Raw genomic sequence first — 13,921 nt, forward strand, 5'->3', positions numbered from 1 at the left:
GGCACACTTTTTACAGTTTTGCCTTTTCATAATTAAATTTTAGTTTTCTTGTAAATAATCATATTTAATGCTGCATCACTATATATTTTGATTTTTGTAGGTATAGCTGTTTCATAGAGTAATATTATAGGATAGTCCTTATTATTAATATGTGTCTTCAGTTACCAACATAACCACTTCCTTTGATTTATCTTTTTGGTATCCTGTGGTGGCACTCAGCATCACTGCCACCTGACCAAAATACTATGTGGCTTTTTTGATGGCTGAAAGAATGAAGGATGTCATTGCTAAGATGATATCTGAAGCACACAATTTTCTAGGACTTTTTATATGCTTAAATAATAAAGAATAATTGTATCTTGTTTAGCAAGTGCTTTTCAGTTTGAATTTGAGATTTTATATATGGTATAGGTTTTACAAATGAAATTGCATTCAAAAGTGAAGCATATTTTATAAATAAAAAAAAATAACTAGCACAGTCTTACACTTTATAGCACAGTTGAAGTGTACCAGTGTCCTATTATAAAGAAAAGCCTTAACACTTATTTACTTTTTAAGCTAAAAATGTTATTATGTAGTGACCCACACCTTGAGATTACATGCATATTACAACACAGCTTATTCATGTCATTTAAGAAGAAAAAAAGCAAAAAGCAAACCATTGTTCTGAGATTCAGCCATTTTAAAAGGAGACCGGCTCTGCACCTCACCGCACCACAATTCTGCACCAGGAGCATTAATTTACCTCAGAAAGTCATCGGCAAGTGTCAGTATTGATATTAAATATGGATGCCCAGTTGTAAACTGCTGTCTGTAGACAACTAGACAATAATAACTGAAAAAAATTACATGCTACTGTTTTGTTATTTTTAACAGCCCCTTCTATCACCCCACACTGACTCTTGATCAATGTCTCTGCTCTCGTAGTTTGAGAATTTCTTCTTTTTGGGGCCAATTGAATTCCAGAATTGTGGCAACTCCTTGCTGGGAAGTAACCATGAACACTGTCATGTCTGACTTCTCCTTTTAGTTCAGGGTGGGAAGCGCATAGTTCTTAAATTATGAAGAAAAGCCAACAAAGCAGGAGCTAAACAACAACCCTTTGATTTACCTTTGTGCTGCGCTGGACTTCTATTCACAATCAAACCTCACCCAACACCCCCACTGCAAACATGCAGAATACCCCTTTCTATATTACAGTAGATAACAGCAGCACAGCATTGCGTAGGTAAGTGATGTTAAGGTTTGGTTATTTTGTCTGCTAGTCTGGAATTCTGTTTGAATGTTTCACTTGCTCTGAGCAAGCAGGTACAACCCAGAATTTTGGGCTTCAGACTGTTCTATCTATGGTCTTCTTCTATATCATTCAATAGCCATATGTCAGGCACTTCGAGTTTCACTATGTAAAACTGCTTTGAGTAGTTAGAAAAGTGCTATATAAATGTAAAGAATTATTATTTACTAGCAACTTGGCACGCGCGCTACGCTGCGTTGGATGACCACAGTTGAAGGACTCCCTGTTTAAATGCAGCTACCAGTTGTGAACTGGGTCCTTCATAGCACCACATTTGATTTTTGCATGGGAAACAAAATTTCAAAACAAAACCTATGATTCACGAAGTGTGGGTCGCAGACTAATGAGAATCGTATACATTGTGTAAAAGGTTGTAAGGAAGAGGAGGATGATACCGTTGAGGATGTCCTGTGCTTGTTGAGGGGGCATGTAGTAGTAGTTCATTCTGAAGAGCAAAGCGATGTAGGTCATTTGAGTGGTCTTCATTAACTTCGTCAGTGACATGCAGCACTGTGTCATCACGTCCATCACCTTCATCTGTCTTCTCTCTCTGTAGGGGTTTCAGTTGCCTTTTGTTGTGTGGCAGAGATGCGCCGTTGAGCTAATCTGTGTGAATGCTGAGTGTCCGTTTCTTGCGAGCGACTGTCACGCCTTTGCCTCTTTGCTTTGTGATCACGCTGTAATGTGTCCTCTCTCGCAGCAGCAGGTTTAGTCACGTTTCGTTTCGGCATTGTTCCGTAAGGTCTCCTCCGTACAAGTGCACATGGGTAGCTGAAGACGGAAAGGCATAGTGAAACACACGAATTGGTGACCAGGGGAACCATCCGACTCAGACGCGGGGCTCGAAATACTCAAGTGCACATGTTATTTATAATTTTTTTGTTTTTTTTGTTATGAACTTCCCCAAAAGAGTTTATCCCTGTAAATAGTTAATAGTATATCAACTATATAATTGTTGTAGTACGGGCGTTAATTAGCGTCACACCTCATAACCTGCATACACCACGTGTTTGGCTGTAACGCCAGAAGCGCGGTGGATGCTGTAAGGGTAGGGTGTGGTTTCTGTTTCTTTTGTGATTTTTTTATTTCATTTCATTGATTATTTAATAGGCAGAGGGGAGAAGACGTTAATGTGACACTCTATTTCTTTACTTCTGTTTTGAAAAGATTTTCGGGAACAGGAAAAATAAAAGCAAAGGGGACAGAACGGAGGGGGGCAAGCAGGAATTCTGAGAGGGGACGGACTGGAGCTTTTCTACGGGGCGGCTATACAGCCAAAAGGAACGCGGACCCAGACACGGACACCGCGTTGGGCTTTTATTATATAGATTATTACATATCATTCATGTATTTTTGTCCAAGTGCAAACTGAACTGATTTTCACAAAAACAGCAAAAAAAAAAACAAAAAAACAATAGAGCTAAAAATTAATCAACCACAAAAATGTGTGTATTTTACTTGTCAAGGCATCTGTGACAAAAGTCTGATTGAATTCATGCATCCCTAGACTGAAAACCAGAGGCTGCGTTCTGTCCTAACGTCATGGTTCACAAAGTGCTGTGGGTGGAAGCAGGTGGGATTGAGTTTGGTTTTGTTTTGATGAAAAATATAGAAACCCAGGAAAAGAGAAAACACAGCCCTCTATTTCAGAGCTCACATGGGATAAAGTAAATAAATAAATCAATACGTTCACTTGAAAACTGGGCTATCAGGTTCTCTTGTTGAACAACTAAAGAGACCTAAAGAGTCCCTAATCACTATTACTGTATAAGATGGAGATAAGACGGAAACCACAAGTGAGCCACTGGAATAGCTCCTAAAGAGCAGCAAACAATAAAATATTAAAAATAAAATACTCAAAAAGAGAGAAAAAAAAAACCAAACTAGAAGAAAAAGACACAGATAATTAGTGCTCCTTTTTAAATTGAATGAGAGGAACTGACATCTTATGAGAGTTGCAGTTGTTGGAGAGGGGCTAAAGCCACACAGGGCAAAACACTTCTTTATCAGTACACTGTCCTGACTCGAGAATAACACCAATTTGACCGTTTAAGTGTGAGCTCTGCTGGTTGTTGACACATTGTGAGCTGAAAGGCAGCCAGTTTTGTGATCAAAACTTCTTTTATATTTACTTTTGGGTTATTTATTCATTTGAATATAAATTTTGTTTAACCTCTTTTATTATGATTTTATTTTTATTTATGGTTTTATTTTTATATCCCCTTGTCATTTTAATCACATTCATTTTTAATAATGTTATGCTTTGTTGTGTTTGTGCAATGCTGCCTAGCCATCAGGTGACCTCATCTATCACATTGATGGCATACACTCATGTATAAACTGTGTGTACGCGCAAAAATGTTGTGTAAGCCCATTTCCACGGTCACAATGCGATGCACAAAACCTAAACTTGGCATAAAGCCACACATTTACACGCCAGTTAAATGCTTGGCGTACACAAGTTCTATACTCGGTTTTGCAAATTGTTGGCACCCAGTGTCAAAGCGGTGCTTTTGTTCCAGTGTGGTTTCCTTTTCTTTTTTAGATGCACATCCTTGACATGTCTTTATCAAATACACTGAAATTAACCCCATATTGTTTATTAGTTTATGGCATCTGAAACTTGTAACAATATAATGGTCTACGGAATGGCCATACTATTCCAAATATTACAGCTGCTTTAGCGTTGTTTCTCTCAATGCACCGTTCAGAGTATATACAGTAATCCCTCGCTATATCGCGCTTCGACTTTCGCGGTTTGACTCTATCGCGGATTTTAAATGTAAGCACATCTAAATATATATCACAGATTTTTCGCTGGTTCGCGGATTTCTGCAGACAGTGGGTCTTTTAATTTATGCTACACGCTTCCTCAGTTTGTTTGCCCTGTTGATTTCATACAAGGGACGCTATTGGCGGATGGCTTAGAAGCTACCCAATCAGAGCATGTATTACATATTAACTAAAACTCCTCAATGCTATAAGATATGCATCCCGCGCGGAGCTTGATTGTTTGCTTGTCTCTGCCTCTATCTCACCCTCTCTGACATTCTCTGCACCTGACGGAGGGGCTGTGAGCAGAGGTGCTGTTTGCACAGAAGCTTTTTGCCTAGTGGATACGAACGCACCTCTAAGAAATGCCAGCCGCTTTATCGCGGTGCTTCTAAAAGCACACTTATTGATTTTTTGATTGTTTGCTTTAATCTCGCTCTCTCTCTCTCTCTGACGTTCTCTGCGCCTGACGGAGGAGATGTGAGCAGAGGGGCTGTTTGCTTAGAAGATACTGACGCTCCTCTAAAAAATGCCGAGGCGAACTTAAAAGCACAAGTATTGATTTTTTGATTGTTTGCTTTTCTTTGCGAGCTCTCTCTCTCTCTCCCTCTGAAATTCTCTGCTCCTGATGAGAAGATCTATTTGCATTCTTTTAATTGTGATAAAGAACTGTCATCTCTGTCTTGTCATGGAGGACAGTTTAAACTTTTGACTAAAGGGTGTTATTTCATGTCTAAAGGGGTCTAATAATGTTAACAGTGTGGGAGAGTTTATAAGGGCTTAAAATATATAAAAATAACTACACAAACATATGGTTTCTACTTCGCGGATTTTCGTCTATCGCGGGGGGTTCTGGAACGCAACCCCTGCGATCGAGGAGGGATTACTGTATCCCACTGTATCTGAGTGTGGAATCACAGCTCTACAACAGCTGATCAAAAAGAGAATTATCGGTATGCATCATCAAGCACACACTGCCTCAGCCATGCTGCCTATTTGAACTGCTCTCATGTGACAAATGCTTCAGAGCCTTTCCTGTAGGGACCTCGCGGTTCAGAAACAGTTTCATCCCAAGAACTATAAACACACTCAATCAGTCCATCAAGTGCTCCTTGTAGAACTGTTTGTACTTATTAGTACAATTACCTCACTGTAAACTTGCGATACAGTTATAATATTGCACAACCTGAGACACTTTATAAACAGCGTATATACATATGATGGTAATTTCATTTTTAAGATGAAATGCAGCAAAATATGTTTATTACATTATACAGATAAGATGTTAACATCATTTAAATAATCTATATTATTAATAATTAAACATGTGAGGACACAGTTGTGCAGCGCTAGCGATGATCTGGTGCCTCATTCAAAGATTGTTCCTACCTCACGCTGTATGCTTGCTTTGACTGGCGTAACACTGAATGGATAAAGGGATAGAATAATTAAACATGTACTACAAAGATATTTCAATGTTCCTTAAAAGTTTTGAAGAATCAGCATTCTAAGCTTACAGATGGCTTAACGTCTATTATAGAGCCGATTGTGTGGTGATTGGGTATTTGGAGAAAGAAAAGGAAGGACAGGAATTAGGGGTTAGTACGTTTGAAAGAGACAGTACTGCTGCAATAAACTATTTCATCGAAGGTCGTGCATGGCGCAGCAAGCATCTTGCGGGAAGCAGGAACAATCTCTGGACAGGGCGCAAGCTCATCACTATCACTGCGCCACCGTGTTCCCCTCTTTTATAACATGCTTTAACTCCTATCATCAGGAAAATATCAAGTATACACCTCAGTATTTTAATTATTCAGAGAGCTGTAATATCATGAATGTAATGGATTCTGTGTCCTGTCGGAGGAAGAGAAAGCCCATTTAAGAAGCATGTAGTGATTCACACACATAGACCACATGGAAGAACATATACAAAACAAAGCATTTAACGTGCTACTTTAGTTACAATAGCATTTGAGAAACTAGTAAATTAAAAAATTTAAAGATGAAGATTATGATGTTAAACTTTAATGACAAAATAAACTATGTGATTAAAGTGGAAATTTCGAGATTAAAGTTGACATTTCGAGATTTTTTCTAGCGGAAGAACGTGGAGTTATGATTCTGGATTTTTTTGTGTGTACGCACATTTCAGCTTTTTGTCGTATGCTTTAGTGTGAATTCTACTTATGGCGTTATGCATGAGGCCCCTGGAGTTATTTCTTGGTGTATAAAGAAAAACAGCCTTACCCAGGAGCTTGGCTTATACAACAAGTACAGCGGTCCATTTCTTGTTTATTGCCATAACAACATTTAGTGAAGCTGATATAAATAAAACATCAATGCAAATGTCTAACATAAGAACAGCACCAATCATCATTCCTCAACAGCCCACAAACATCCAGCATAACATGAACATACATAGCAATATTTGTAAGTGGATGGCTCAAGGATTCACTGGTTCCAAGGGTGGCCAGAATGCCCAAATGACCCTGAGGCATTAAACTGTGACTATGAGTTAAAGCTTAAAGCCTCCTCAATCCTAGAGGAGAATTGAGCTCATAGTTAAGAAGTGAATCAGGGCAATGGCTTAACTAGTATAAGGCCAATGATCAAGAAACAGGAGATAATTCTTGGCAGTGTATTGTTTTAATTTGGTGGCTACTGGACAAGCCAACCCACCTTGTAGATGTAGTATTACACGTCTTTACTGGTTTTTCAGATATATTTTATTGTTTAATTCACTGTTGTACTGTTTGTGAATGCAATGTAAGTTGCATTGCATGATCACAATCTGTCAGAGGAACTTCCACTATAAATATAGCAACAGCACCATGTAATGTTACCCTTCGGTTGGATAAAACTCAAAAATATTTTGTGGTAGTTACTTTCATTTTCAAGTAGGCCAAGTAGGTTTCATTTTTATCTGAGTTTTGTATATTTTTCTGCATCAGTTCTGGTAAACAGGTACTCATTAATTTTTTAATTACTTTCGTAGATTTGGATCTGACATCCATTTGCGGAAATTCTCCATTTTGCTGGTTAAATTATTTTTGTCTGCCATTTTGGTTTTTAGGCCTCCTGCCATTTTGGAGAGGGTGTCGTTAGGGCAAAGGCACATGACACAACACAATGGGTTAAAAGGTCCTGCTGGAATCCACTTCCTCATATGATTTGAAAAGTCAAAACCTTATTCTAATAACTCTAACTCTTTTTGCTAAATAAAATTTTGGTTAACAACTTCTCAACTCTTGTTTTTTAATTAAGAATTTCATCTCTCGTTTTGGCTTTGAAAGTCATGTTTTTTTGAGCTCATGGTATTCACCTTTTTTTGTTTTGTTTATTCTCTTGGCTTGTTCCCAGTCAGCTTGCAGACATAACATCTCCTTTTAGACTTTAATTTTGATTTATGGTTTGTCTTTCTATTTTGTTTACTCGACTATGTTTTTCGATTCTATGATTTTGATTTGCTTAGCCTGACTATGATTCTCATCTCACATTATTATTGCCTAGTTCTTTTTCTTTCTCTTACAATAATTCCTGAAGATTCTTTCTCACAACAGTAGACAGATGGTGAAAATGTTTAAGGAGAGGCAGCAGGGTTGTTTAGTTGTATTATTTTGTACTTTGAATTTACCCCTTCCTATAATTATTTTCTGTAATAAAAGAGTATTTTGAAATACTTTCTAAGTGTGCTTTTTCCATTTGTCTGGTTAATGTCAATTAATCACTGTTATGCATTTTTTGAAAAAATGGCTGAATTAAGAAAAATACATTATTTACCTGTTACTTGGTGATGGATAATAATAATTACCTAAACATTAATGTGTACTAGGGGTCTCTGTCCCCTGTTCGCTTCGCATGACAACCGCTGGGCGGGAATTATGTTCCAGACACTTTGCGGCTCTGCCACTCTCTTATGGGGAAGCGGATGTACAATTTAAACAGATTGTTATTTTCATGGGAATTGTTACATATGCATAATAGACCTAACTATTGTACATTACAGAAAGTAATTAACCATAGTAAAAAATAATAAAATGTAGTAAATTGAAAGAAAATTATGTTTCATGTTGCATGAGAGGTATTCATTGCGTTATACATTTTCATTCTGTTTGGCTTTGAAATTAACACGCAAATACTTTTTAAACTTACACTTTTACTGTAAAACTTCAGTAAAAACAATATTTGGAATTAACTTTTCGTCAATATCTCATTGAAGTTTGATTCTGTGTTTGGAATGACAACGCAACGTATAACTTGCCCGTGAGTGAATATTGTTTTTTTCTCTCTAATAAATTTTTCGATTGTTTGTCCCTGTGATTTGTTAATTGTCATAGCAAAAGCTATTCTAATGGGAAACTGTAAACATTTTAATATGAATGACATATCAAGATCTCCTTTGGTATCTAATGTTATCCGCAGAAGATGTACTATATTACCTTTCTTGTTGCCTGTTAAAATTCTACATGTCAGAACTGTTTGACTAATTTTGAATACAACTAATCTTATCCTATTGTATAGCCCATCACTCATACATAAATTATGCAATAACATTACATCTTTCTTTCAACAGTAATTCGGGCAGTGGAAGACCGGACGGTGTTAATGGTTGCAGATATTCTACAGGATATTGTAAGAATGTTTTCATCTTCGCAACATCACCCCAACTGTTTCAGCATAGTTTATTGATACACATAATCATTTTGCCAATTTGATCGTAAAAATTTATAAGCGCTGAGATGACCAGGAACTGTGTTTGGTAAAAGCATTCACACGAGTGAGAGGTGAGAGAACTGTGGACATGGTCTGTTAACCTGAAATGGTTGAAAGGAGGACAGGAATAGTCTCATCTTGCGAGACTTGAAAAAATCTCTTGGCAATAGTCTCGTCTCTTTTATAATAGAGAAACGTGTAATCGCTTTCTTGCTAAATTAAGGCAACAGAGTAAATAAGACCAAGAGATGAAAATTTAGCTAGAGGACAGACAGTGGTTAAAACAGGAAGGACTGAAAATTGTTTTTGTTAAACCAAATACAAGAAACAAAAATGAAAAGCTCAGAAAAAGCTAGCCAGAAAGTGGTTAATCCAAAAGAAAAAATGTACTCCAAAGGTTTTGTGAGATTTATAGAAACAAAAGAATGATATATAACACAAGATTAATTGTACTGTGTCACTAATCTCAAAATGAAGAAATACAACAAAAGTGAAATCTAAAAGATCAGTCTCCAATACCCTAGACAAGGGTTGATAAGTCTAAAAAAATTAAAAATTGCAAGGCAACAAAAAAATGATAATATGTACAAATACAAACCATCAAAACGAGTACTCCCTTCAATATCTTTACTGTCGTAGGTGCAGAGCGTCTTCAGTTCAACGGCCTTCACATTTGGCACACCATCATCTTTTGTACTGATGTTATCTTGATATTCATCTGGCTTTCCAAACTTGACTGGGAACACAGAAAGCTTTCTGCTGAAAGAAACATCAGTTGAGCCACTGCGGGTAGACCGGGTAGACCTGGAGAAACGCTTGGATCCAGTACCTTCTGAGTATGTGCCTTCAAATAATTTGGTCATGAAGTTGAGACCTGCACTCCGGATATAGGAGCTTCCAGCGAACACATAAAGCATTGGATTGACACTGCTGCTAAAGAAGGCAAATGCCGTCACATTCGGCCGAGCAGTGCGTGCTGCCTGAAGAAGTTGTTCCTTCATTTGACCTTGGTTCAGCCTTCCAGCAACCTGGATTATATTGACAATGTGGTAGGGCATCCAAAACACCACAAAGGCTGCTATGATGAGCAGAATGATGCGACTGCTTTGGTTTTTGTTCTGAAACATGGCTCTCCGCAGTCTAATGAACACATTGATGTAGCAGAAAATAATTACACTGAAAGGAATTATAAAACCAGTGAGGGATTCCATCAAATACTGAAACACTTCATGCCTCTCATTATTGTGGCTGAAATGGCACAGTTTCACTTTAATGGTTGGCAATGTCAATTCACTAAAGAAAGAGAGAAAAAAGAAACAATAAACACATTAACATCTAAAGTATTACGCATACACTATTAAAAATGTGGAATTTACTGTAAATTTTTAATTATGCATTTTTTATATATATTTAACTTATGTATGTCTTGTCACACAGGAGTGTGTTGGAATCTACTAATAAGGTAAACTGGGGGACTGCTTTGGGTGACATGCAGTTACTATCTCTTCCTCTTCCAGTCCTAGGAGGGAGGAGGAGCAGCAGTCCGAATAGCAGTGACATCACTTCCAGTCTGTCCTAGAAGTCCATCCCCCTCTGACTGCCATTATATACATAAAATGACATAACTGTAAGTTAGTATTCATTTATCGGACTGTATCTACCATAGCCAGACAGCCCAGTGGAGCTCTAAAAGGGAAATTGCATAAATAATCCCAGAATGACTGTTTACTATGTTTTGTGTTAATTTTTACACAGCATTGTCACTATTAAACACAGATCTCCATAGAGACCCCAAAACTTCCTTTCACACTCTATATAAGCTTAGGATAGTGTCTAATCATACATAATAGGACAGAGAGTTCATTTTCCATTCTACAATAGATCTATCAAGTTACAACAAACAAAACAAATATTATATATGTCTTATTGTATACCAAACACTTTGCAGAGCGACTTCTGAACACTTATTGAACTGCTGCCAACAACTGAAGGGCAGGAGCACAGTTACAAATTTCTTTCACTACTTCAACGACGTTTAATTTAAAACCAGCTTCATATTTTCTTCTGATCAAATGCTCCATCGTATATAAGGGATACTATTACGATAAAGGTGTACTGTATGAGGGTGTGAGATACCAAAGTCGCCTGTGGAATAGTTTGGGTATTATTGCGTGGTTACGTAGGCTCAATACATAAAAAAAAAAGCAGTGTGCTCTGTGATTACTCTCTCAGGTGGGTGTTAGCATATCATAATGTCTTGGACCAATAGCGTGAGTTTTCTGTATTCAACTTATATGACTGACATTATAAAATACCGGTAATTATATGGTAAAATCAAATCCTGGCTTATCCGTGGAAGAACTTTTTCGCAAGTATATATGGTAGATGAAATTGGATTAGGCTTTAGGAGTAATATTGGATATGATGAAGGAGCCAAGCAAATTAAAGTAGGTTGAAAAGAATAAAGAGAGGAGTTCCAATTTGGGTCATGAGATCCCAGCAGATTCATCTAGTTCAAGGATGCCCACACTTTTTCGGCTTGCGAGCTACTTTTAAAATGACCAGGTCGAAATGATGTGTGTATATATATATATATATATATATATATATATATATATATATATATATATATATATACAGTATATACTGAGTATACTTTATACATAAAATATATGTTGTTGTACCTCCCATAACTGAATAACCTTTATGGCACAATAACAACTCAATACATTTATGGTCACTACAGTATTTGGATTTAATAATCTTCATGTGGGAAAAGGCTGACTCGCATAAATAAGTAGGGCCGAATAATGCAGTCAAGGAGCTTTTGAATTCAGCCGAGTGAAAATTGACGGCTGTCCAATTAACTGCAATTTTAAATCGCTTTATGGAAGGAAGTCAGTTTCGTAGTTTTTATGAACAGTTTGAAAGTGCCTTTCCACATTTTCCTTCTTTGGAATAGCAATGATAGATTGACAGATCAGACAAACGCACTTCGATTGTGACATTGTGAGAGAAAAAAAATCCTCTTTTAATTCCACATAAAGCCCATATCCTTCCCGAACATTTTTTTTTTAAATCCCTTCTTTAGTCGATATAAATTGGAAGGTTAGCTAGATCACAGTAGCTCGCGTGTTTGATTGTGCGTGCGGGATGACCAGTGTATTACAAGAAAATAGATCTCAGATTGGCCACCCTGCATGTCAATTAAGTGGCAAATGCCATAGGGAGGATATGTGATAGACTAACGTTTAAAAAAATTATTTTTTTTTAATTCAACGATCTACCTGCACTACCTTTGTGATCGATGCATTGGGCACCCCTGATCTAATTGGTTAATAGTTGTAGACGAAGGACAGAAAAACATAGGAATGAAAGACTAGACCTAGGAAGAAAAGCAGCCATTAAAAAAGATGAGGGGAGAGATTAGATAATCATCAAGTGCTGATAAATGTATGATCCAGGTTTAGGAATAGGTTTAGTTTCCTCTGTTTAATGAATTCAGATAATTCAGATAATGACATTTTCTTTGGACTTCACAGATAATGAAATCAAAAGTCTGTTATAGCTTCAAGGTTTAGTCAACTTAAGAAAAAGGCCCAGTTGTTTTTACCACTGAATGTCCATTCAGTTATCAGCGCTTCTTAATTTGGACTGCAAATCCCATCAACACCGGGAGTACTGCGCCATTGGGCAACTTCGTTTTTTTTTTTTTGGAGTGGGGGTTGCTGAGATGCAACAGATGAGGTGCTGCTTTTAAAAGTGACCTGTAAGAAGCCAGCAAGACTGCAATCATCTTATGCCTTTTTGTTTCACCACTTTTTCACCTATTAGATTACAGTTTTCTCTGGATTTATGTTCTTGTCCTGTACCGAATTGTTTGTGTGGTTTGCCTGTGCTGGGAAAACGTCTTTGTCTGAAGAGCACTTCACGCTTCAACACATCTTTTCTTACAACTGGATCATGGTAGGACAAAACATGGCATTTCTTTCAGGAGACTGTTCAGATATTTTATTCCATTCATCACCATCATCTGCATCTATGAAGCTAGAATATGTTTGGAGTGAGTTTTGTTTATTGTTTATTGCTTAGCATTTCTTTGGGCTTCATTTATATTTGTGTTTAGTTAAACAGTTATTGTTACCAAAGAGTTTCTGCATGTGCAATATTTCTTTAAATGGCTTTGCTTCATTTTGTACTCAATATATTCGTTTTCATTTTGATTGAACTGCCATTGACGTGTTTTTTGTGAGTGTGGAAGATGAGTCAAGACTGAGTGCATTCCTGGACTCCCTGAAATAAAATCAACAAATCACTTCTTTTATACAGTGAGAACTTAGCACCTCATGGACACTGCAATCTATTACTTTCCCAAAGCTGTTTATTCAATTAACCCTAATTAAACCTTACTAAGAGCTAGAGCCTGTCTTGTCAGCATTATATAAGGGGACCAGCAGTAGAAAATCCATGATGAGTAAAGGCTAAGTCACATTGCGCAACTTTTATGGTGAGTTTCATTTGAAGCCTTCATTTACATAATCTTCGTAGTCGGAGGTGGTTGGCAGCACGCTCCTGTGTAGTAATGTGACATGTCCTAGCAACTCAGTCCAACTAAGTCCATGACTCATGCTGACAAAATCAGAGGGGTCTGATTTCTTCATTAGTCAAAGGAGTGGCATCTGCATGCATGAGAGGTAACAACTAATGAATGCTCACCCAGAAGTACAATTCATTTAATGAAGTAATGAGGGACCTCAGAAATAGAAGAGAAGCTTATCTGTCTGATTCTTTGTGTTTTAGGATACCATGGTAGAATGGAAAAAAAGAAAAATAAGGGCTGAGGCTGCGGCTGAGCTTGCTGCAGCTGTTAACTCTTTCTATAGCATAGGCTCAAAGGGACATGCACAACTGTGCCAAAGGGTCGCCATGCAATCAGTAAATCTGACATACCCAGAGATTTTCAGTTGCATAAATTGACATGGTCCAGTGGTTGACATATATGAAATACCCCATAACTAGAAGTTGTGTAATGTGGCATTGGCTTAAAAAAAAACATTTAAGGACAATATTTGAACTGCACATAGAATATTATTAGACTTGTCTTCAAATCCAGGACTCTGAAGCTGTTAGGCAGCAGTCTAA

The 13,921-nt window shown here is 37.3% G+C and overlaps 1 protein-coding gene across 1 annotated transcript in view; it reads right to left on the minus strand.

Moving 5' to 3' along the window:
* Nucleotides 1-13,921, minus strand: part of LOC120523939 (leukotriene B4 receptor 1-like) — a 70,262-nt gene that overhangs the window by 15,858 nt on the left and 40,483 nt on the right. The window contains exon 3 of the mRNA XM_039745672.1: nucleotides 9,378-10,072. Within this exon, the coding sequence (XP_039601606.1) occupies nucleotides 9,378-10,072 (695 nt within the window). The remainder of the gene's footprint in view (nucleotides 1-9,377; nucleotides 10,073-13,921) is intronic.

This window comes from Polypterus senegalus, chromosome 1 (assembly GCF_016835505.1).
Source record: "Polypterus senegalus isolate Bchr_013 chromosome 1, ASM1683550v1, whole genome shotgun sequence".
In the NCBI taxonomy this organism is placed as follows: domain Eukaryota; kingdom Metazoa; phylum Chordata; class Cladistia; order Polypteriformes; family Polypteridae; genus Polypterus; species Polypterus senegalus.